General features: G+C 40.7%; 2 protein-coding genes across 2 annotated transcripts in view; one reads left to right on the top strand and one right to left on the bottom strand.

Annotated features, from left to right (window-relative positions):
* Positions 1-9,261: 9,261 nt before the first annotated feature.
* Positions 9,262-21,776, bottom strand: LOC126395248 (sorting nexin-18-like). The gene is made up of 4 exons (XM_050052573.1): positions 20,519-21,776; positions 19,732-20,025; positions 18,531-18,913; positions 9,262-12,054 (listed from the first exon to the last, which is right to left on the bottom strand). The coding sequence occupies exons 1-4, from the start codon at positions 21,286-21,288 to the stop codon at positions 11,828-11,830; spliced, it is 1,674 nt and encodes a 557-aa protein (XP_049908530.1). The 5' UTR covers positions 21,289-21,776; the 3' UTR covers positions 9,262-11,827.
* Positions 21,777-23,730: 1,954 nt separating this feature from the next.
* The window catches only part of LOC126395251 (uncharacterized protein KIAA1958 homolog), a 7,505-nt gene continuing 6,226 nt past the window's right edge, over positions 23,731-25,009 (top strand). The window contains exon 1 of the mRNA XM_050052576.1: positions 23,731-23,925. The gene's annotated coding sequence lies outside the window, so the exon portion shown is untranslated. The remainder of the gene's footprint in view (positions 23,926-25,009) is intronic.

Genomic DNA, 25,009 nt, shown 5'->3' with positions numbered 1-25,009 from the left:
CAACTGATCAAACGTTCTGCAGATAAGATTATGTTCGGCGAACTAACTATAGCTGTTAAATGGAGGAAAAATCACAGTATTTGCACATACCTTAAAATACAGTAATTTAAGTACAGTATCATTATCATGAAATGTACTTCAATCAAGAACTCTCGTCATAGATCAAACCATTCACTGCAACGAATGGAAATACAGTTATGTTTGCTGCTGTGGGCTTTGCTCTTGAGGTGATCCCTGGATTAATTCAATTTTTTCAATTTTATTTATAAAGCCCAATATCACAAATCACAATTTGCCTCACAGGGCTTTACAGCATATGACATCCCTTTGTCCTTTGGATCCTCACAGCGGATAAGGAAAAACTCCCCAAAAAAAACCTTTTACCGGGGGGAAAAAAATGGTAGAAACCTCAGGAAGAGCAACTGAGGAGGGATCCCTCTTCCAGGACGGACAGACGTGCAATAGATGTCGTACTTGTACTTTTTTGAGTAATTTTTAAAATCAGTAATTTTACTTTTACTGAAGTACATATTGTTGGAAGTAATTTACTTCACTACATTTTAAATAGCTTCCGTTACAAAGTAAAAAAAAAAGTGCAAAAAGTCTCTTGCAACTCTAGAATTAAGTTAAAAATATTCACAAACGAAAAAACACTTCTGGTTGCTGATAAGTAGTGTTTAACTTTTGATTTAACACTAAAAATTAAAACCCTCGGCGCAGCACAGCGCGACTCAGAGCAGCATGTGTCACTGACACCAGACTCAGAGCGCAGTGGACCAGTGGAAAATGTCACTATCAGCATATTATTTTACATCAAAAAAATCTATTTAATCATTATTTTGAGTCACATTGTTGAAAGAATTGTCGTCTGTGTTCAAGTAGGATAATAGGTCTCCATTCATTGCACGTAGGGCTTTCCATTTCCTTGTCGGAGATGGTGTTGTGCTCAAGGTCCCCCCAAAAATCGGGAGAAAAAAAAGGCAGCATATTCAAAAAAAAAATTTTCACAATCGAATCCCGTGCCATTTAACGAAAATTCGAAGCTTTGAATTGTTTGGGTAAGCCCTATAACGTACACTCTACAGAGCCAGGTGATGATATGATATGACATGATAGCTATTCTCCCTTAACTCACCAGTAAAGAATACCTTTGTCCATTTCAAATAACCCATGACAATAATAATATCCCTGTTTTCTGATTTACTGTGAAACTTTTTTAGGCAATTCATGCAACTATCAGACCAGATGCCTTTATTCATCAATTAAAAACACAAACTGGAACTGGAACATGAAATCTTGTATGTCTAACAGACATTGCTTCTCATTCTTTGAGTTTACATATGGCTAAAAGGGAGAAAACAACCGTAAACGGACGGCATGATTAGTGTTGCATTCAAGGCTTATTCTTTCAAGCTTTATTCCTTCTCATCTTATCTGAGTTCTGTTGTATGTTTGTGCTCCACAGATTTAATTGCAAACTACAACTGTTTGGTAAGTTAAAAATGTGTTGCTGCTAACGACAGCTTGAGGTGGCGATGAGGTCTGAAGGTTTTTTTGGAAGGTCTTAAAGTCCTAAAAAGGTATTGAAATTAACCTCAGGATTCCTGCATATACCCTGAAATAGCAAGTTCATTGAGTAATTAATTAAGGCGGAACTGTAATCTGGATCTATCTGTGATCTATGTGTTTTCTTTAATAAAAAAGTGAGTTTGAGCTTTGTGTATGTTTTTTTTATTGCATGGGGAGAGATTATACATCCCCCTAAGGAGTAACTAAGTAACTTTTACTCTGAGTACATTTTAAATTAGCTACTTTTTACTTTTACTTAAGTAAAATTTCATCAAGGTAACAGTACTTTTACTTGAGTAGATTTTTTTGGTACTCTTTCCACCCCTGCAGTTAGGTGTGGGGTCTCCTGTAGGTTTAATGTTGGGATTGAGGCAAAGATTAGGTTAATAGCATATTTTTAAGGTTGCAGTTTTGCTAGCTTATCCAAAAAGTGACAAGCCGATGAGAAGGTGCATTAGGCACATGAAGCTGCTGCAGGATGGAAGGCACATTGCATGAACATCTCAATACAGTGTCTATTTTTTTTTTAAAACTGGACTGTTAAAGGATGTTAAGTATTTCTTTTTAGTAATTATTGTGCCTTAAGTTTCATTTTGTTTTGTACATGCAAGACCGGAAGGTGTTTGTGAAAGAAGTGTCTCTTTACAAAGGCATACCACTGAAATAACATGAAAGCGTGAAATGAATGATTTAATCCACCCGTCTTTTAATCATTTCCTTCAGCCTGTTCTTCTCCCTGTACCCGTGTTAGTTAGGCTCTCCACAGATGAGTATATAAAGTAGCTGCACCCAGGGGTGGATCTAGAAAAATATTTATGGGGTGGCAAGAGGGGGGCAGGAATTTTTGAGGGGTGGCAACATATGGCAGACGTATTTATGGTGCCTTCCAGGCAACCCGTAACTCGTGTTTTCACAACCTGTAACCCGTGAAAGTGCACTGGAACGGCAGTCAAACCCGTAACTTCCCACCCGTGAACTCGTACCAAATCGATGTACTCCCAGTTCCGACCTCTGACGTCACATAACCCACAAACAAATGTGGCAGCCCCTGTGGATGCGGTGATGCTGCGTTTGATACACGGTGAGAAATAGACTTTAGGACAATATAAAATAAATTCGCACGTTGCAATCATAATATGTTAACATAATATGTTCAACGTTAAACAGGAAGTAACTGGCAGTTTGCCGTAACTTTCCTGGAACGCTACAAAGTCGTAACTCGTGACTTGAAGTCGTGACTTACGAGTTCAGAAGCCTGCCTGGAACGCACCATTAATCAGTTATCACAGTTTGATGAGAAATAGTATGTTCACAGTACATAAGGGCACGGGCTGCCATTTACAAACTCATACAGACAAACTTAATCTCATGCAATCAATGTCTTGCATTTGAGGTTTCATGTGAAACAGTTCATATTAGGAATAAGTGTTGAAGGAGGTTCAACATTCTCTGAGTCTAACCCTGAACTCTGAGTTGATTTACCCTGAGATGGGAAACTCTGAGTTAGCGGTTCCAGAACAGCTGATTTGAGTTAGTCAACTCTGAGTATGTTCACTCACAAATAAAAGACAGCGCCTCCATTTTAATCCAGTGGATGTAGAGATATTAATGCATGTGTAGCAGACGGTGCACGTTTATCTTTTAAGAAGAGCCTGAGTCAGAGTGTAGCAGACGGTGCACGTTTATCTTTTAAGAAGAGCCTGAGTCAGAGCGAGGAAAGTGTAAATAAGTTAACCATAAAGTTAATAAAAAAAGTTTTATTCAGTGTTGTCCGTTTATTCATCATTTATCAGACTTACATTTCCTTAATGAAGATAAAGTGGTGGAATCTGACTGTGTATCAGGCTGTAGATACATTACATTATATTAATAATATATAATAATATATTTGTTCAGATTTAATCTGATGGGGAAAAACACAGGAGGCAGCAACTGAAAAATAGGAAGATTTAAAACATATAGGCTAGGCTATAGATCAAAGACATAAAGACATGACTGTAAACTCACAGTCTGACCCAGTAATAATATGTTTGGTGATTTGCACTTGAAAAGACGTTGAGGTTAAAATACAGTAGATTTTAAAATGTTGGACATCTATTTGTATCTTGACTCAACAGCATTCAGTGACTTTATTTCAGCTACAAATGTAGTAAATTTAAAGACACTGAAATGCTGCACCATTGCTCACTCAGAAATATTAACATATAATCCCCAATATTAGGCTATAGGAATTATGTTCCATCAGTGCGACCAATGACATCAGTGATAGAGATCATTAGTCATTGATACTACGTGTCTAAAGCTTCATACCGATTTTAAAAATGTAAATAATTAGACCTAAACATTTGGGAGCTGCTCTAACAGACTGACAGTCTGATCCTTGTGCACAGTGTTATAAAAAATAATAAATATAAAAAGGACAGAGGTTTGATTCTGAGCTGAGGTTGAATTCTCGCTGTGTAATATTTGAATGTAAAGACAAAAACTGATGTGCATGAATTCATTAACTTAAGACAGTCCTGAGTAACAAACTAATATCCAGCAGGATTTAGACTGTGACAGACGGTAAATCTCCGCTAATGAATGCGCTTCGACACAAGCTTTGACACGGACTGAATGAATGAGGAAATGAAACCGCGTGTAAGAGGGAGGAGACAGAGAAAAACCTAACCTGTCACAGACTCAGTTGCCATGGTGATTGACTCAGAGTTTGATTTACCTCTCTTTCTGGAACTGAAGACCATGAAGTCATTTCAGGGTTAACATACTCAGAGTTTTCACTAAACCCGCCTCTCGGAATAGGCTGCGCCTCTGGCTCCGCTCAGTTTTCCAAACAAAGCAGTCTCTTGCCGCTCTGGCGTTATCTCGTGCTGCATTCACTGCAGTCGGACATTGGAGATTCGCGCTCGTAAAAAGGCAAATTGGCCATAACTTTTCTTTGAATTCATTGCTGCCAACTGGGGTGGCAGCAGGGGTGGCATGGCTTTCTTTTATGGTGGCAGTTGCCACCCTATGCCACCCCGGTAGATCCGCCCATGGCTGCACCTGCACAGCGCTGCTTTACAGCATGACTGCTTCCTCTAGCGGTAAACATGATGCAAATGAACACACACGCAGATTTGTGCCCGTCCCTAATGAGTTGAGACATGTTGCTGTCTGCAAGAATTGAATTGGGCTGTCAACTCATCTTGAGAATTAATGTCCCGACTCTCTCAAGGTACTCTTAGTGCAACAGGGGTGAAGAGGCCCCATGGTTCCTTGTGCTCTTCTTATCAATTTAAGTGAGGTTGTGAAGTAAACAAGTGTGGAAAAATGTCTTATTCAAAATGTATTCAAAGTCTAATTCAGAGAAAATGCACGTAACTTTATTTCAAAGCACCACGTCATACTTAAGAGAACTTCCTGTTGAGATCGCCACAATGCCACGTGTGCTTCTCAAAACATAGCTTCAGTTTGTGTTGTCTGATAACATCAGCAATACCAAGTTTGCAGACTGAATTTGTTGTACTTCAGCAAGTTTTCCTTTTCCACTGCACTGTTTATATTGCTGTTATATTTGCTTATGCCAACATCTTCAAAGAATAAGCTGTTATATTTGCTTATGCCAACATCTTCAAAGAATAAAACTAGTGATGGTCTGTAGTTTTGTTGTTGTTAGCAAATTTTATAAAAGTAAAAACTAAATTAAACTGGTCCTAAGCCTGTTATGTCTTACGCCTCTGTGCCATAGAGCTTAATGTTGTCCAAAAACCACATCAGTGAGCAACATTGTTGCATTGGTTACATGTACGTTCATTACAGTGAACACACACACTGTGGTTTATATCGAGAAATCACACATACACTGTTCTGCTGCTGTAAATACTCAGTAGATCACCGAACGCATATTATTCTGCAGCTGAAAATAGCCCCCAACAGATTCACTATTTACTCCTGTTTTAAGTAAGTTTCCCTCAAAAGCACAAGGCCCAGCTGTTTAAAGGAAACAACACTGTTTCGTAAAGAAACAAAACCAAATATCTGTGACCAGTCTGGACCTTACCATCGATCTGTTGGTTGATGTCTTCCATGTTTTTGGCGGTTCACATATAAGAAAACAGGCTTGTTTGGTACAAACCTGAGCAATAATCACATCATCATCGTTTTTCTATAGATGTTTTTTTTTATTAAAATGCAAAATTACCATTTCCACAATATTACATTTGCAATATGTCCCAATAATCACAGTATGATTTTTTTTTTTTGCATATCTTGCAGCCCTTGTGCTAAGAGCTGCGAGCTTTCCTAGTTCTTGTGGTTCAGATACAAGAAAAAAAGGGCGTTTGTAGAACTATGGGTAAGTTCCTCTGAACTGAAAACCCCTACGCACTCCCAGACTTCCGGGGTCTGCAAGTGCGGACGTTTGAGCTGAATCCAAATGAATCCAAACTCCTATATCAGTTTGTTCTCAGTCTCCAATCGTTTTAATTATGATAGATTAATTTATTAAAATGCCTCACAGGCAATCTGTAATTTATGTTCATGGTCTCCATTTGACATGAATTCTCATGTAAATCAGCATCATATCAGTTTGACCTGTCGCCTCAACTACAGAAGCTAAATAAATTGTGTGTGTCCTATACAGTAGACTACATACAGTTTATGATGCAGTTAAAATGGCCAAAAATGTGAATAGCAGTTGCAGGACGAGTTAAGGTGTGCCCTTAAATTTTCAGCTTGTGCTCCTAAAATTTCTTAAAGCTTACTTGAACAACATATAACCTACCAAACAATGTTAAATATTCAGAATCTTTTAATGCTTGCCATTGCTTTGAAATGATGATGTTATCAGTGACATCATTGTTTAATGTCACAAACTGTGATGTCGCTGATATCAGTTTGTGACATCATTGACACTTCTAGTCATACAGGAGGTGTACAGGAAATGCAAACGACACAACTGAAAGATGTAGTTGTTTTATTTTATTAATTTTGTCCAATTACTTTCCAAATTTTGCCAAATTGATTTTGAGTGTCGGGGAAACCAGAGCATCCCGGAGAAAACCCGACCTAACATAGCGCTCAGACGTTCAGTGCAATGAACGTCTGAGCGCTATGGCATGGTGCAGCAATGACATAGTGCTCAGATGTTCAGTCACTGAACATCTGAGCGCTATGTTAACGCTGCACCATGCCGAAAATTCACATGTCAACTGGTGGGAGATCTTCTGCCACATACGGCTTCACTTTAATGTCTTGATCTGTTTCGCAAAAGCTTCTGTCTTGATGCGATTTTTGTATAATAGCTCACTGTAATGCTCACTCTCTCCGTAGTCCTTCATGTAGAGCTTTTGATATTTGCTGACCTTAGCGTCAGCAGCGGCAATCTTATCTCGAAGCTCGTCCTCAAGGTCCCTATTCATCTTCACTTCACTATAATTGTGGAGGTAGCGTCTGCAAAGCTCTACAAACTTGGATTTTAATGACTTAAAATCTGACATTGCAGGCCTGCATGCCTCCAGATCAGCCTTGAAACGCTGCTGAGTGGATTCCAGTGCACGGACCTTGTTCATTTGCTCGGCCAGTTGTGACTCTGCTTTCTTGTTCTCCTCTGTTACCTCAAGCAGCTCTGCGCCGGCTTTCGTTTGCCATCTTTTGGACTCAGCCATTTCAGACTGTGTGGCTGTTAATTTTGACTGGAGGTCTGCGTTGGTCTCTGCGAGACTTTTCAGTGAAGCCTCAGCAGTAGCTTTATCCTCTCTTAACGTCAACCAGTCTCTCATTACATAACGTCTTTCCTTCATGTATTCAGCGATGTCCCTTTCCATCATCTGAATTATTTTGTCCTTGTCTTTGACAGTCTCCCGTAAGTCAGATAGCTCTCCTGTCAAATCCTTTTGATGACTGATAATATTCTTTAATTCCTTATTTTGGTCTTTCAGCTCCGTGAGTTTATCATTAAGCCTCATTTGTTCTGGCCTCTCTTCTCTCAGTTTACTGGCAAAGTCCTGTTTTTTTTCTTGGAGCTTTGCCTCTAGACTAGCCAGTTGTTGTTTGTAGTCGTTCACCTCAATGATATGCCTATCTTTGAGTTGTTTCACCACAGTAGCATGTATTTCGTCTTCTGTCATTTGCTCCTTCTTTAGTGCAGCGACACTGTCGTGGCTGTCACTAAGCTCCTTTTCCAATGCCTGTACAGCACACTTGCGTTCTACAAGCAAATCCAGGATTCTTTTGTTGAGGTCAAAGATTTCGCTAGTCAGTTCTTCCTTTTCAGTGTCATTCTTCTCGCATTGTTTTTGCAGGTCCTTGATTTTGTCTTTGGCAGTTTTTAAATCTGCCTCAAGAGCCTGAAGTTGAAATGTTTTTTTCTCATTCATTTCTATCACTTCATCTCTCTCAGATTCCAGGCGGTCTATTCGCCGGCGGAGGATTTCAAGAACCTGACGGGACTCACTGTTCTGTGCATCTGTCATGGATGGTGTCATCTTGGAGGTGCCATCACTACCTTGTGTCTGTGGTGTTGAGTTTTCTTTATGATGATGAATTATTTTCCACCACACCAGTAATTCAGTTCATATAAGCCTAACACGCTCTCCTCTGCTGAACGTCCAGCAGCTATTACAGCCTAAATATGGAGATTATAATTAACTGGAGACAAAACTTTATTTTCCACTACACGCATAATCTATGTATGTGTCTATGGTCTTGTACTAATAAACTAACCCTGAGCAATGCCAAGGTTACAGTGGTCGGCCATAATGACATAAATATAAAAATCTTTAATGCCATTAACAGCAGTTGTTATCTCTTCCCAGGTTGTTAATTTACCTGTCGCTGTCACGCCACTAGGCCTACTAACAGAAGACAATAAAATATTTTTTCTCAACTCATTGCTGTTTGTCACTTTTTAGCTGTTGACATTAACCAGGGAAGGTGTAGGGCTTGTGTGATACAGAGCTTGTTAAAGGGATCACCTAAAAAGTTTGCATTTCATCTGGATTGGCGTGGTTCTGCAGGATGTAGCAGGAGTTTTCCACTTTATATATGCCCTTGAAAAAGGTAAACACGTCTGTCATGTTTTCTAAATTTTTTTATTTTTTTTATAAAATAGTCAGTGGCGTCTATAACAAAATTATGTGCTTATTACAAATAAACTACATTAAATTAAATGAATAATTTCTCTTTTTTTGGTATTTTTTGTGATTCTCAGACATGCAATGGTGATTGCTGGCTTATATGTATGTTACTGTTATCTAATGTCAAGTCTCTGATCATGTGATGAGAAGATACGTACACGGTAGCGTACACTATCAGGCCTGTCATGATTGTGTGCACTGAGGCCCAATGTACTACCTTACCCCACTGCCTTCACCCTCTACCAAGCAGCGTAGGAGCAACAGGGCCCCTATAGAGGGCTGCGCCTGTGCTAATGGAACTAGTGGGTGGGTGGAGCGTGATGAATGAACGCCCTGATGGCTAAAAGTTAGTCACTGATTTGTACCTTTTCATATTCTGAATATCCTGAAGATGATTAAAACATTCATATCCATCAGAACACTAGCTGAAAGACACTGAATGGGTCAAGTGAAACTATATTTAGGGTTAACAGTCAACAGTACAGATGCGAGACTGAAATACATTCTACTTCCATTTATTTACTGAAATGCTGTTTCGATGTGTTACATCAAGTGTTAAAAAACAGTTTCATCGTGGTGAGTTCTGTGTTTGTGAATAACACTGTTAACAACCTGGCTGGTGGTGTATCCTGTTATAAACCTTGTGAAGTACATGTGAAGGAATGTGAAGTAACACCTGATGTTATATTAAACAGAAATACTCTATGCAAGCATCAAACTGACTGCACTTGATCCTGTAAACCATTGTAATTCATTCCATTGATTATCGCAGCGATCTACTGTATGGTCAATTTGTAATGGTTAAATTCACCAGATCCTAAACTTCCCTCTGGATGTCAAAAAATGTCTGTCAATTGGGGACGCAGTTCTGTGAGCTTCCCTGCCAACATTTGAATGTGGGGCTGTGTGGGTAGGAAACATGCTGAAAAATGGGCTATAGACCCTTTTACTGTTAGTAAACAGTATGATATTTTTTGGTGGGCGGTGCTTAGCTGGAGGCAAATTATGCGAGTGGTGCATTCAGAAATACTCATTCCGAGTGCCTGAGTGCACAAACTGGACCGTTTGTACATTCGCAACACTGTCGGAAACATTCGGTTATCCAAAGCAGCACACTCTCGGAGCAGCAGAGCAACGAGTGGAGTGAATGTGTGATTAACTTAACCGTTTGTTAATTCATATAAAAATATAACGCCCCGTTTCTTCGACCAAAAGGTCTCTCATTTTAGTGTAGCACGTCAAACCGATTTTATCCACCACATCAGGTCACACACTCTCTGGGACTGCGAATGCTACTTAAAAATGTAAACACTGACCAACAGGACCAGACTGGCCACCCCGACAACAGGAAATACTTTTCTCCTAATCTGATATGAAGTGCTCGCTGCACAAGTGAACATTTTTGATGATCGCCTTCGTCCAGTCCTTTCGTCTTATCACATTTAACCATAGTTGTCTTTTTTGTTGACGGGCAGTTGCGGCTGGTATGTGATAAAATTTACGTTTTGAGCCATGACTCCTATTCTGGCTCCCAATAAGACGACATTTTAAGACTCCTACATAGCCTACAACCCTGTGGTGGCAAGTGGTGTTTTGCCTCCAGCTAACAAACTGACATCCTTGTGACTTCGGCTCTTAACGGTCTATATATGGGATTGTTCATGGGTTATGTTTTGGCCCCATGCCAGTTGCCCACATAGCTGGGTTTATCCAAGTGGGCCTCGGATAAGATGCCCATTTTTGGCCCATACCCACTTGGTACCCAGGTAGCCCTAGCATAAATGGGTAAAGCCATTGATGTGGCCATTGGTATGGGACCAATATGAAACCCATCGACAATCCCATATAGGGCCCATTTTTCAACCCATTTACAACCCACATAGGCCCCATATATAGTTGCTGGCTGGGTTATTTTGGTTCTTACAAGAAGAATGTTTTTTAGCTGATTAGCATATTGAGAAGAGCAACCATCTTCAAGGTCACTGTGTAGGATCTGTCCAACTTTGTGCTTGTATCAAAAAAGACAGAACAGCATGAACGAAACACAAAGATTTTCACCAAGATTGTCTTTTACAATTAAAAAAATAACTAGCCCCCAGAAGAATTTAAAATAATAATATAAAAGCCTACACATAGTGGCTTTAAACTGGAGGATCAGGGCTCAAAGCTTTAACGCCTGGAAGCATCAACTGCGTTGAAGTATCTGTACCATAAGTCTGAACTTTTAACCTCCCCTGATTAAGGGAAAGCAGAAAGACAGATGTGGACTGAGGGTCTTAATAACCCCAGGCCTGCAGCAACCCAAAGAAACAGAACTCTGGAGCCTGTCAAAAAGTCGGATATCAATTATTATTTTAAGTAAAATGCAGAACAACACAGATGTTCAAATTATGATAAAGTAAAGATGTGAGCACATCTGCCTCGTGAGAGATGTTAGACATCAGAAGTAGGTCAAATTTCAGCTGTAATGAAATCCAACTACTAAACTCATTAAGTAGATTACGCCTACTTTCCTCTTTCCGCATTCACGAATAATCACTTCCCCTCTGTCACGTCCCATTAAAACAATACTGAACAGGTCATTCAAGTAAAAACAGACACATATAGAGATAACAAAAATCATCAAATTCATGAAGTCTTTCAATCATTAAAACATCCAGTTGAAGTGATTTGGGGAGTTTCGTATCTACAGCGGAAGGTTTCCATGAAGTGGTGAGGCAGCGGAGGCATGGAGAGATCACATGACCCTGAAACCGGGAATCAAGCCCCGTCACACTGAGAGCAGCTGTTTTTAATATCTGTCGCAGTCCCGCTGAGTTGCAAGATGTGCCTGGAGCGTCAGCAAAATCCCTGTTACTGGTACATTCATCAGAGCCGTCCAGATAATCCAAGAAGTTGTCATTCCACAGTCCAGTGGCCTATATATTTTAAAAGAGTGGTATATTTCTTTCAATGCTTGCACCAGGCCCAGGTTTCACTGCATCAAAAAGTTTTCTCTCTTAAGGATGATAAGATGTTCTCCATTACTGCAGGAAGAACCCATCAATCATCCCCCGTCTGCTCCTCTCTTCAAGCTACCCCTCCGTTTCCTCAAGGCCTTTGTAGTCCAACTTCTCTGTTCTCTCTCTCTCTCTCTCTTCCTACTGGTCGTCATCGTATCTCTGAAGAGCGTCCTCCAGCTTGGCGGTGATCTTCTGGTAGAAGGCAATCTGCTGGCGGAGGTGGTGCTGCATCTGTGCGCGGAAGTCCCGTACGCGTGTGCGGTGGAAGTGCTGGATCTCTGCCAGCGTGGCGCAGGAAATGATGTTGCAGCGGTTGTGGAGCTCACCTTCCTGCTTTGGACAGTCTTTCACCTTGGTCAGTGCACCTGGAAAAAGGTGGTGGAGGGAGGGAGGGGACAGAGAGGAAGAAGACTGAGAAAGAGTGGCAGATACACAAAGTATAGAGCAGAACCTCCAGGATTGGCTCCAGGATACACTTAATCATGCTCAACAGTGTGATACAGTTTACTCCATCTGTCTGGACAGGGATGGTAAAATAACAAAGATTATAATATTGTTGCTTCTATAATATTTCTGTTTTTAGCAGCCTTATTTAGTTTTATATAGCTGAGAGTTAAATGAGAATTTAATACCACTCTTACATCTGTCTGTTATTTACGATGCTACAGCAAAGAGACGCTTAGCTTAGTCTCTATAGGCAGATATCTGCACATGTATGCAGAATCTGAAGGCAACGGGACAAGATTTTGGTATCAGAAACGTTCTGGTTTCCGCCAGTAGTCCCTGTCTGGTCCAAGCAGTAATGACCAATCACATTTGAGCAGCAGGTACACAGTCCATGTGGGGAGGTGGAATGCATTGATCGGAGGGCAATCTCGAAAATCATCCGCTATTGTCTGACGACAAGTTACCTTTTTTTTATGTATCTGCATTCATATGCAGGCAACTGATTATAGAGGTTAGCTGAAATAACTGGTGCTAGGAAGAGGAAGTCTTGGGTTGAGTATCCGCTTTTTACACCCAGGTCCCCAGGAAATGTGCTTTGAAGCCAATTTTTGTAGTGTAATTACACCATATCGTTGCCCTGCCGTCCAAAAAAATTTTTCCCCATCAACTTGCATGACAAAAGAGATGATTAATGAATTTGATCGTCCCAGGCGCCGTGATTCGTTTCATGCGTCACTGAGCAACTTTTATAGGAATGAACAGGGCCTCGCCTCCAACACACTATCCAATTCTCTTTATACATCAATGGCTATACCTGATCTGCATTGGCCGTTGCCCAGAGGCTTATTGTTGTTAGATGATAACTGATGGGTTCTGTGATTGCAGTTAGCTTAAATTATAATATATAATATGGTAATTAGTGAGCTTAAGAGTTTTTCCCTGCTTTCAGTCTTTATGTGAAGTAGATGGACTTGCATTTGTATAGCACCCTTCTAGTCTTCCGACCATTCACCCATTCGTTCACAGGGTCAAGGGCCAAGGCCTTAACCATTACACTCATTTACACAATTTGGTCTTGCTTTAACATACACACTGGAGGAGCCAGGGATCGAACCATCAATCTTCTGATGAGCAGACGACCCCCTCTACAGCAGCCCCTAGAATATCCACTTCCTGTTTGTAGCTTCAAATCTAATAGAGTAAGAATGACCCTCTTATCTAACTGATGACGAGAGTAAATAACCAAAATGTTGAACTCACACATTTTACTGTAAACACCATCTACCAGAAGTCCAAGACAAGGGAAGACTGAAGAGACAAGAGTGAAGTAATGTCGTGACAGCACAGCCTACAGTTAGAAAGACTAAAGGGAGAAATGCAGGCATAGTCTTCAAGCTGACCATGGCATTTCTTTTCACGCTACAGAAAAAAAAGCTGGTTGTTGCATACTTTTTCCAAGATCCTTGAAGTTACCCAACGCCCAGTCATGACTCAGACAGTCTACTCAGTGTGACTAAACTTTCAGGGGGGAAGTAGTAGAGTTTGCATCCATGAAAAAATGGATCAAGAGGAACTCACAGTAATGCTCTATGTGAAGGAAATGATGACCTAGCTCATAGTCTAGCACGGCTCTCCTTCCTGACCTCATCGACCTCTCTTTCTAGATCTTTCGAAAACACATGCCATACCTGCGCAAGTACACTAACGAACTGAAATTAACTCGGACTTTGCTCTCCGCGCTGCCAAGGCGATTACAGAGCTGTAATCTGAACTCTTGTCCTGTTGGCTGGTGGGAAACTTGTTCAACTCTGTAACTATCTGCACCCCCTCTCATATATACACACACACACACACACACCCCTCCCCTCTTCTTCTTCTTCTTCTTCTTCCTTCTCTTCAACTCGCTGTATCACCGGGTGGAAGGAGGAAAAGAGGGAGAAGAAAAGAGGAGGAGGGGAAACTAATCCTGAGGCTGCTCCATTTTGCATTCCTGCAGTCCCAGGGCAACACAGGACAAGAGGCCCAGGAATCTCTGCGTTCATTCAAATCAGATGTAGCCTCTGGACCTCACAGACAGAGCGAAGTCGGACGATACTGTACACCACACAACATTTAGGTCAAGAAAGCTGTCTGCATCGAGAGCCCCGCAGCTGCTTTTCTATCTCATCTGTGCTGCAATGTTGCCATGTTTTTGTAATTTGGTTGTTATTGGAAACACGTTGAGCGCTATACGAGATAGATAGATAGATATTTGTGGAATGTATTCCTGCGGTGAGAGGAATGACAGTTTATGTGAAATGTGAAACCTGCAGTCAGGTTTTCTTTGTGTGCCGAGAATGAAATCCAATGTTTTGTTTAGTTAGACAAAAGCAGAAAAAGACGTTTCATCTTTGCACCAGTGCAAACATTTGCCTCTCAGTTCTGTCACCAAATTGCCTGTTATGGAAACTTTGACTAAACCAATCATCTTTTGTTAAAGGTAGATCTTTTGCAACTACAACAGAAGTGCAGACTCTGCATTGTGGGGATGTGCTCATGGGTGTTACTCAGAAAACAAAGTTTCCTGTGACGGCAGTGGTAGATTACTCAGAGTCTGTGCTTTTATCTCTCGTGAACTTGTCAATGACCTTACTTGTTTAACTCATAAACTCCTTCATCAGTTAGTTTGCAGCTAAACGGTCATGCAGGTTTGTCTATTAGGTAGTGGGACATTTTGACATAATTCGGTGACATGTTGTGAAAGATGAGGCCATGTCACAAAGTCATGTCACAGTTTTTATTTGCTGGTATACAGTCAGTATTTTTTAAATAAAAAAGAGGAAGAAATAAAGACTGCTGTTCCTCTAGCTAGCATCTAATTTTAGCGTTGCTATGTATGATTTCTGGAAGTCAAAACTGGCAACCACAAATGTCGACAGGGTTTTTTGTATGATCCTGTGAAAGCAGAAATGATATCATATCCTATGACATGGCTATGACACATAACACATTGATTTGTGTTTGGCTAAATGGTGAGTTTTGTATTTTTCATACTGGACCCTATTTTCCCATGTTGCTGTGTCTAAATGACTAATCGGAACAACATTCTTTGGAAGTAGTCAAGGATTGAGCAAGAGCGCTGCAGCCGTCAGCGGAACCACTTGGTACATGTTCACACTGTCAATTTACATCCGCTTAAAGAGCTTGTATTTGTCACTGACAGGCTCAGATTATTATTCTTAGTATCTAACAACTTTTGGGAAGACTCCCTACAAAGATAGACCTTTTTGTTAAGGAGTAAGATCCTTTTTGTGTGACAAGAAACAGTCCCGAAATTGGCGTTGCTAATTCCACCAGGCTCCATTTAAATAAGGATCCCACTCTTTAACAAAGAAGTGTATCTCGGTAGGTGTTCTTTCCATGAGTTATAAGACTCTTAAAATAATAATGTGAATATGTCGGTGGCAAACTCAAGCACTTTTAGTGGATGTAATGTGGCAGAGTGAACTTGCCCTGATTAAGTTACACTACAGGCTGTTTCGACACTGCCATCTGCAGTGGTCTTGCTCAATATTGGATCAATTTCAAAAATTGCTGCTTCCATTGGTCACTTAGGGTGCTTTCAGACCTAGTGTTGTCTTGCTTTGGTCTGAATCAGGGACGAATTTTGTTGCAAAGTTGCATAATTACCTAGAGTTGGTTCATGTTTTCATGGCAGCATTTACAAACGGACCAGATAAAATACCTTGTGTGAGAAAGCTGCTCTTGATTGGTCAGAATTTCCATGCGAGAAAAATCCAGGAAGTAAACAAAACGTTGAAGAAGAGTTCACTTGCAAGATAAATGTGACACTTTCTAATGTCACAATGGAGGGACAACTACGCAGGTTGATTTTAGCGCTGCTCATCGTGGACTATATTGCTGTCATTGTTCATTTTAGTCAGACCATACAGTTTGAAAACGAGGCGCGGCTCCAACTAGAAAACAATGTTTTGATGCATTGGATGTGCTGAATGTGCATATTAAGGCAGTACAGGAGGAGGTGCACATTAATACATGCTCATGCTTGTTGCGTAATGCGGCTGCAGTTGGTTCCGATCGAGCTTGGAACACGTTCATTTGTAACCAGACCAAGACCACCTCTTCAAGAAGGCCTTGACCCGGTTGTTTTACTGTGCACTAGAATGCAAGTGCTGTGTTAACACCTGCCCAAACGAACCGCACTTAGGGGGCAAACAAACTTGAGTTCAATTGAACTGAACCAAATGGCAGGTGTGAAAGCACCCATAGACACAAAAACATCAATCATTATGACCCATTTCTTTTTGTGTGCTGGCCCATTTCAAACTAATAAGTACAAACTTCTCATGAGATCGTTCTCCACAGAGACACATTATTATTCATTTTACATATTACTAAAGTTAAGTAATCGATGTAAGCTTATTACTCAGATTTCATAATAGGAATGGTATCTTCCAGTGCAGCAGAGGTGATGGAACAGTTGTAAGAAGCTTGAGGCTCTTTGAGGTACACAAAACAACGTGTTACTTGTCAATCAGCAAGAAGGTGGACTCCTGTCAGTCACAGAGACTATTGGCATTCAGACTGTGTTTCCATAGTTCGGAGCTGTGATTGTGTCTAGAGAACAGAGCTCAGCGGACTATAGAAACAGTGCCTCTAGGTTTGGCAAACGTCAGGACTTTGCGTGCCAGGAGCAACTCCCTCCTCCCAACCTGCAGGGAACTAACAAGCTCACTCCTCTGCAAGTCCTTTGTACACGTCTGTGTGAGTGTGTGTGTGTTTTTCTGTGTTTTCCTGTGAGCGAATACAGGCTCTCACAGTACTGTTACAATGGACCAGCTATGGGTTTCAGCTTTCAACCCAGATTGACAGTAAATAAAAACAGATGTTGAAACATTCAGAATCTGGGCCTCTGTGTATTATCTGCAGTTATGTTGACATGATTAATACACAGGGAGGCTGGACGGCTTTTGGAGACATCATTAATTATTTTGTAATCCAAGTAAGAATAAATAAATCTGAGTATTTTGTTTCAATAGAGATTATACAGCTTGTGGCGTGGAGGCTGAGAATGAGAGGTCTCATGTTGTTATGAATCAACCCTGGATTCAAACCTTCCACCCTTCAGAGGCATCCATGAGCAAGAGTCCTGACCACTCCTGACCCTTGTCCTCCGACCTCCCTGTTAAGAGAAGTATGCTAGGTCCTGCATCTGTTTCATTTCTTGCAAGTATGGTGGGAAGTTTAATGTTTTTTTGTCAGTAACTCCTTTCACATACTTTTGCACAATCTCCCATTGGTTTTCTCCAGGCTTTGACATGTCTGGCATTTACATCCCACACTGAAAGATGGAGTGGATAAGAGTGGAAGTCATAGGTGTGTTACAGCTGGGGTAGGCAGTTTTCTATAAAAGGCAAAAAAATCTAGCAGAATTTGAAATACGCCCTCCTCCTGCAGCTGTCTCCTCTCTAGCACCTAGCACCCCACGATTTCTTTGCCTCACTCCCCGCCACTGTGGACTGCTCCGCCAGGAGTAGGAAAGCGGGTAGCAGCTCCAGAAACGGACCTTCAGTTGGCCAGCGCAAACCCCAGCACCAGCTGTCACAGTGGGCTGGTGGCCAGCAGCAGTGCTGAGTCTAACCTGTGTTACAGCAGCAACAGAAAGTTTGCTGATCGGCTCTAAGCGCCGAATTACGGTCAGTCTCTGGAACTACTGCCCACTCTCCTCCTGGCGTGGTGGTCTATAGCGGCGGGGAGTGAGGTGAAGGGCCCACTGTAATTCGAGACTCTAGCTAACATTAGCTACATAAACATGAACTTGTATTAGCTTCAACTATGGCTAAACTATTAGCCCCATTTTCTCTCCACCTCTGAAATGCTACACCAGTATTTTGTTTATTTTGTTTAGTGTCAGACTTTATTTTAGACTCTCTTCTTGATAAGTCCATCTTCCTTTTTTTAGGTTGCTTTGCAGTGTAGGCAATTGTTACCAGTGCAAAAACACCAACTTTTTTGCAAGATTATCCACCATTAAATCAGGATTTCACCAAAGGGACTTGCACACACATCTGCATTTGTAAAACGCCCTCTCTTTGAAATGACCTGTAATTGGCCAAAGTCTCCTGTCATGGGCTACATTTTCTAAAGCCAAGCGGAGGTGCGGAAGTCTAGGTTTCTCTCAGACCACTTGAATTACAATTATGCTTAAAGGTTATTAAGGGACTTTTGCCCAATGACACCAAAATAAAACTGCCTACCCCTGCTTTAAAGAGTTCAGACTCTGATAAAGATATAAAAAGAAAATCAGGAACTATTACTCTGAGTGCAAAATGAGCTTACTGTGCAAACAATGTGGTTCTGATTTCAGAGCACATGCACACACACACTGTCCCACCTTTCTGCACATGGATGATGTCAGGAAAATTAGCCAGGTGTCCTCTGTAGAGGTCCAGCAGGTCAGAAATGGGTGCCAGGTCCTGGGGCGGCTGTTCAGCAAAATACTCTCCCACCGCCTCATAGGCTTCACCAGTGTAGGCGATGGCTTTGTTCAGGCCCACTGAGTAGGCCTGCTGGTCCATCTCAAACGATTGTCCCAGGATCGTGAAGGCCTGCCCGACTTTCTGGTACTCCTTCTTGAACCCCGCCATCTGCTTCCGAGCGAACTCGTTGATGGTGGCGTTCACGACCACAATGTTCTCGTCCATCTTCTTGGTGAAGGTCTTGAAGCCTTCGATCTTGCTCTCGACCTCCTGGAGGTCCAGCGGGACAGACGGTGTGCTAAAGAAAAGAAACGTTCAATTTAAACCTTGTGGCTTTATTCTGAAAATCCATTATGCTTTTTTTTTTTTTTTTTATTGCAGCATTACATCATCTTTATTTATTATTCCTCCGATCTACTTATCTCACCCTCACTATCAGGCACTCCCTATGATGAAAGCCTTCAGTTACAGCAGAGTGAAACAAGGAAATCTGATAACACTGTCTCGCTAAAGGGCAAATAACCTCTACTGTTACTTTATACCGTTATAAAGTGGGTGGACAAAATAACAGGAACATCTGACGCAATACCATGATGTAACCCAGCAACACAACTTGATCCATACCTCTTTGATGTCCACCCTCTGCACATCATTCATTTGCACAGTATTAAACAATAAAGTGTTATAGGTTTGGTGTAACTTTTTTCCCTCAAACTACCACATCTTGTATTGTATCTACTAACTGCCTACATTTCCCAGAATGCCTTACAATCTCCAGAGACTAGACTGTAACTTGATACACTGAGTGGCTGGTTATAGATGCAGAGTAAGCCTGTAACAGTGACGACAGTAGAGCAACAAGAGTGATAGTTTTTCAAGTAAAGAAGGTCAGGACCATGGGCCTTATCAAAAACCTGATCTCTATTGTTGCAGCATTGCATTCTGGTCTATTTCCTGCTCTTACTGGTGTAGATGTTGACCTCTTACGCCTCTTCTACAATAGATATCGCCTTGTATGATTGTTGAATGCTCTTGGAAAAGGCTGACTCTAGAAAGAAGTTTTCTATAAGCTTGTCACTAAAACAAAGTGTCCAATCCAGGAATTGAACCTCCTACCTGATTGTGAGGAAGAAATTGGCCCCGACTAGCTCGTCCCTCTCGGCCTTCCTCTTGCCCTGTTTCCAGGCCTTCTCGTCTGCCCCGCACGTTAGGAAATGCTGGAAAACGTCACAGCGTGCCAGCACAGGGTGGCTTGTCATGTGGTTCATCCACCAGATCAGTCCCTTCCTCCGCTTGGAGATGAAGTCCTCCTCGAAGCGGCCGGTGGCCTGCTTCTCCGGCAGGTGGGGCACCGAGATGACCGGGAAGCGCTCCACGAGCCGAGCGTACAGCCAGTCGAAGTGCTTATACCTGCAGGGATGGAAGAGGAAGACACAGGTGGGAGGGTTTATGGGGACATTTTAGGTGGACGTAAGGGTAGAGAGATGGTTCTGAGAGTGGGAGCAAAGGAGTTTAGGAAGTGAGGTAAACGGCAGGAAAGTGCAGTGAGTGAAAAAGAAGTGGGAGCATGTGTAGGGATTTTTTTTTTTTCCAGCAGGGCCGAGTGGAAACTGACATGTAAGGGAGTAAGTGTTGGCTTGAAATGACCGACCTACTGACAGGGAAACAATGTGAAAGGTGCAGAGGGAATCTCAGAAAGGAAAGGGGAGATTCCTGAGGACTGCAGAGGGTAAAAGGCCACAGTCGGCTCTGTTTTTGCCATTTTGTGGAAACAATTGTGGCTACAGGAAAGGCCACTGAAACATTTATTTTAAGTGTATGGGGGGCCGGGGGATCTGGTGAAGAAATACGTTTAAAAACCCCGGGGAAAAGGAAAAGGAAGAGGAAGAGAAGGAACTTGTACCTGCGGTTGACTTGCGTGTTGGTGTGCGTTGGTGTCAGGCCGTAGGACATGTAGCTCTTCATGCCTTTGAACTTGGTCTGCTTAGTGGGGTCGTCAATGGTGCACGTGAATGGATACGGGTCCTCCTGCCACTCCGGTCCATGCTTCCCCATCACCACACAGATCCTGTCCCCGTCCTTCACGAAAGCAGAGGCCTCCCCAAGCAGGAACGCCTCCCCTCCGGACTTGACAAAGGTGGAGAACCTGTTGAGGTTCCTCCCCACTGTCGCCGAGCTCTTGGCTTGGTGTTGATGCTGCTGGGAGCTCTCACGCCGCGCTGGCAAGGAGGTGGTCACCGGGTACAAGGGAGGCGAGGTGCCAAGACCCCGAGGCGCATCTGCTGCAGGAGAGCTGTCATCCCAGTCGTCATCCCAGTCGTCATCGCTGCCCTGGCTGGTGTGGAAGCTGCCTCCGCCACTGCCAATGCTGCCAGCCCCGAGTCCTCTCTGAGACTGGGTGTCCGGGGGTGTGTAGGGGGTGTGGGTGGGCGTCAGGGCTTTGGTTTTGGGCGAGGAGATGCCGTTGTTGTTGGTGTTGGAGGTGATGTGGTCCCTGATGATCTCCACATAGGAGGCAGGGAAGAGGCCAGCCTCCCCCCTGCTGTTCTCCCCCTCCAGCCAGCCCTCCAGCTCCTCCTCAGTGAACAGGGTCACCAGCTCATTCTCTGTTATGGAGATCTCTCCAGGGTTTTCAGAGTGGAAGTCGTACAACACTCTGGCCTTCAATGCCATAATTTGAAATATTACTTATGTTTCTCTCCCTTAGAATCCTGTCTTTATTGCTTCAAGAACTTTCCTTTAATTCTCGGATTAACCCTTTCAGATCTCTTTGAAACTCGAATAAGATTTAGATCACGCAGCAGCAACAATAGGGACTATTTTTTCCACTTAAGTCAAACTCAAACAGGCTTGTATCCGAGATCCATGCATAAAAGAACAAGAGGAGAAACACATAGGCTTGTACCCGACACCAACCTCCTCTCTCCGCTCCTCTCAAATATCATTTGTTTCCATGCAGAACTTAATCCAAGTCGGAAAATACAGAGGAAACCTGCCTTCATAGGATAGTTTCTCTCCGAGGAAAGATGCCGGTTATAGAGTTTGAAGTTGACCAAGTCGCGACGGCTGTGCAGCAGCTTTATTCCTCCAGATAAGAGCCGGGGGAAAATCCTTTTTTCCTCCTCTCCCCGAGATGCTTGTAAGTTAAAGGCACCAGTCCTAACACGTAGTAGACTGGCTGACTAACGGAGGGTGGAGCCAGCAGCAAGTTCAGTCAAGTCACTGAATTCAGACATGGAAAAACACGCACACACACACACACACACACACACACACACACACACAACCTCATAGCTCCATCCTGTAAATGTATAGTGATGTCCTGTCAGCTGTAGACACGTCATCCCCTGTGAACATGCCTCAAACATATAAATAGCTTTTAATCATATCCTGATTATATTATTGATTATTTAAATAGTTTTAGCTAATTATTTAATGTGTTCAAAAATATACATGTCTCTGCATTAAAAGTCCAAGGGTATATTGTGTTCTAACTTATGTGTTTAATTGAACTTTTCATTTGGAGACATTTTGTTTAAAGCAGTTTAACTTCAGTAATATTTGCATATATATAGATTTATTTATTCATGTATTTTAATTAGGAAGAGCGAGTAAATTTAAAGCCAATAATTGAAATTTTTTTAACAAGGCAATTTAATTTTTTTTTATTACTGTATTTATTATTTATCTATTTATTTATTGATATGTAGAGCCTATAATTTTAAGAATTTTAAACAAGGTAATTGGATTTTTTTTTAAAGTATTTATTTATTTATTAATGTGTTTTGATGAAGAAGAGCAAGTAAATTTAGAGCCAATAATTTAAAGAATTTCTAACGAGGTAACTGGATTTTTATTTCTATTTATTTATTACTGTATTTAATATCTATTTATTTATTTTTTATGTGTTTTAATGAAGAAGACAGAGTAGGTTTAGAGCCTGTAATTTTAAGAATTTGAAATAAGGGTAATTGAATTTTTTTTAAAGATATGTATTTATTTATTTATTTATTTATGTGTTTTAATGAAGAAGAGCAAGTAAATTTAGAGTCTATATTTCCAAAGAAATTTCAACAAGGTAATTTTATTTTTTATTTTTTTATTTATTTATTACTGTATTTAATATTTATTTATTTATCTGTTTATTTATTTATTCATCTGTTTTAATGAAGAAGATCGAATAAATTTAGAGCCCATATCTCCATATGTAGCGCCTATAATTCCAAGAATTTTTAACGAGGTAACTGGGTTTTTAATTATTTTATTTATTTATTTGTCTGTTTCAATGAGGACAAGCGAGTAAATTTAGAGCGAATAATTTAAGATTTTTTAAAGAGGTAATTGGAATTTGTTTATTTGTGTTTAAATGAGGAAGAGCGAGTAACATTAGAGCCTATAATTTTACTTTTGTTTTTACACGGTAATTGTAATTTTCATTATTATCTATCTATTTATTTATTTATTGTGGGAAAAATCATATCCAATAAATAATAATTCAAGGAAAGTATTTTTATGTGTTAAAATATATGGTAACATTTAATGGGCTACATTACCCAAGTGCATTTTCAACCTAAATATTAGGCCTCAGGTGAAGGCATTCTTTTGCAGTGTATTCCAAATTTGTGTTTATATTTGATTTTTTTTCCTTCTATGTTACATCTTCCTAATAAAGTGCTGCATTTGAAAAAAAAAATTCAGGTTAAAATTCCTCAGTTTAAATGAACCTATCTATCTATCTATCTATCTATCTATCTATCTATCTATCTATCTATCTATCTATCTAAATATATATTTTCTGTCAATGGTTTTCCAAAAAAAAGATATTAACAAATTACAAATTCTTAAAAAGCACATTTGCTCCCCTGCTACATTGAAAAACAAAGATCAATAAATATGCAAATGTCCATTCTCAGTGTATGTGCACTGGGGGTTCAAGTTTGGTAATGTAATAGAATATAACATAATATCTGTATTGTGTATTGACCCCTGGTGGCCACTAGAGGTCAGTGTTGCACACACAGTGAATGGAGACAGCAGTTCCTCCTCCCGTCCAGCTGGTGGCAGTAAAGCATCTTTCACGTTGGATTCTGGCAGCGCGTGAAACCTTCCAGACAAAGAATGTCATACATACACAAACGCTCCCGTCTGATGTGATATTCATGATATTTCATCAAACATTGTTTGCGTCATTAAAACATTAATAGTCGCGTCAGTTTGAAGCTTCGGACACTGCGGAATAAACGAGGAAGATGAGATGAAGTGAAACGTGCCTGAGTCACAGCCGGGATGTTTTAATGTGTAATATAAGAGGTAAATATGAGACATGTTGATCAAGTGCAGGAGCTTTGTTCTTGAGCCTGATGAGCTGTGGTTTGCCTGCAGATCTAATTAACATGTAGCGAGTCTGAAGATTTGTTTGTCCCTGCTGATGGTTTGATTGTAGTTTAAAGTGAGAGTTGCACGTCAAAGTCACTTATTACAGCTGTGTGTTGTTGTTGTTGTTGTTGTTGTGTGAGTGTGTAGTGTGAGGGGGTGCCAAATTTGCAAACAAAATAAGTAACCAGTAAATGATCATAAAGATAGTAATACAATAAAATCACAATATTAAACTTAAACCAGCTCATTCTACATTAAACATAGTAAATGTACACATTGGCTGATTGTATAGTGCTAACCAGAATGGCCTGTATATACATTTATACACTTGAAAATGTTAGTATTAAATCCTCTTTAATCACAATAGCTTTCATCTTGGCTTACATCAGCTATTCTAAATAACATTAAAGTGTAGGCCTGTTAAATACTGACTATGTGCAAGTGGTGATGTGCTGTTCTTTTAAGATTTAAATAATGAAATGGAAAACTTCTGCACACTTCGATATAAATCTAGAGTAACAAGTCCTCTACTAAAAGAGAAAAACCTGCAGGTTCATTATGATTTAAGGACAGTGAGCAAGAAGAACATTAAACCATGTGACCATTTCTCATTTATGATAAAGTCACAATGATTAATTGATTAATCGACTTGTCGAGAAAAAATGAAAATTGATTGACGAAAGTGCACTCTTTGGACAGTCAAATAATCTGTTTAGTTATTTTGTATCTCAAAAGTAAGGATTTGATGCTTTTCTTTATATATATATATACATATATAGATATATACACATATATCTATATACTGTGTATATATATATATATATATATATGTACACATACACATACACACAGTAGGGCTGCAACTAACGATTATTTTCATTGTCGACTAATCTGTCGGTTATTTCTTCGATTAGTCGACTAATCATTTTATTGAAAAATGTGTTAAAATGTTGAAAAATATCGGACTTTCTCTCCCAAACCCCAAAATGATGTCATCTAATGTCTTGTTTCGTACTCA

This window comes from Epinephelus moara, chromosome 9, assembly GCF_006386435.1.
Source record: "Epinephelus moara isolate mb chromosome 9, YSFRI_EMoa_1.0, whole genome shotgun sequence".
NCBI classification, from domain to species: domain Eukaryota; kingdom Metazoa; phylum Chordata; class Actinopteri; order Perciformes; family Serranidae; genus Epinephelus; species Epinephelus moara.
The sequence above is the reverse complement of the archived record's forward strand: the minus strand, read 5'-3'. Positions and strand labels throughout refer to the sequence as shown.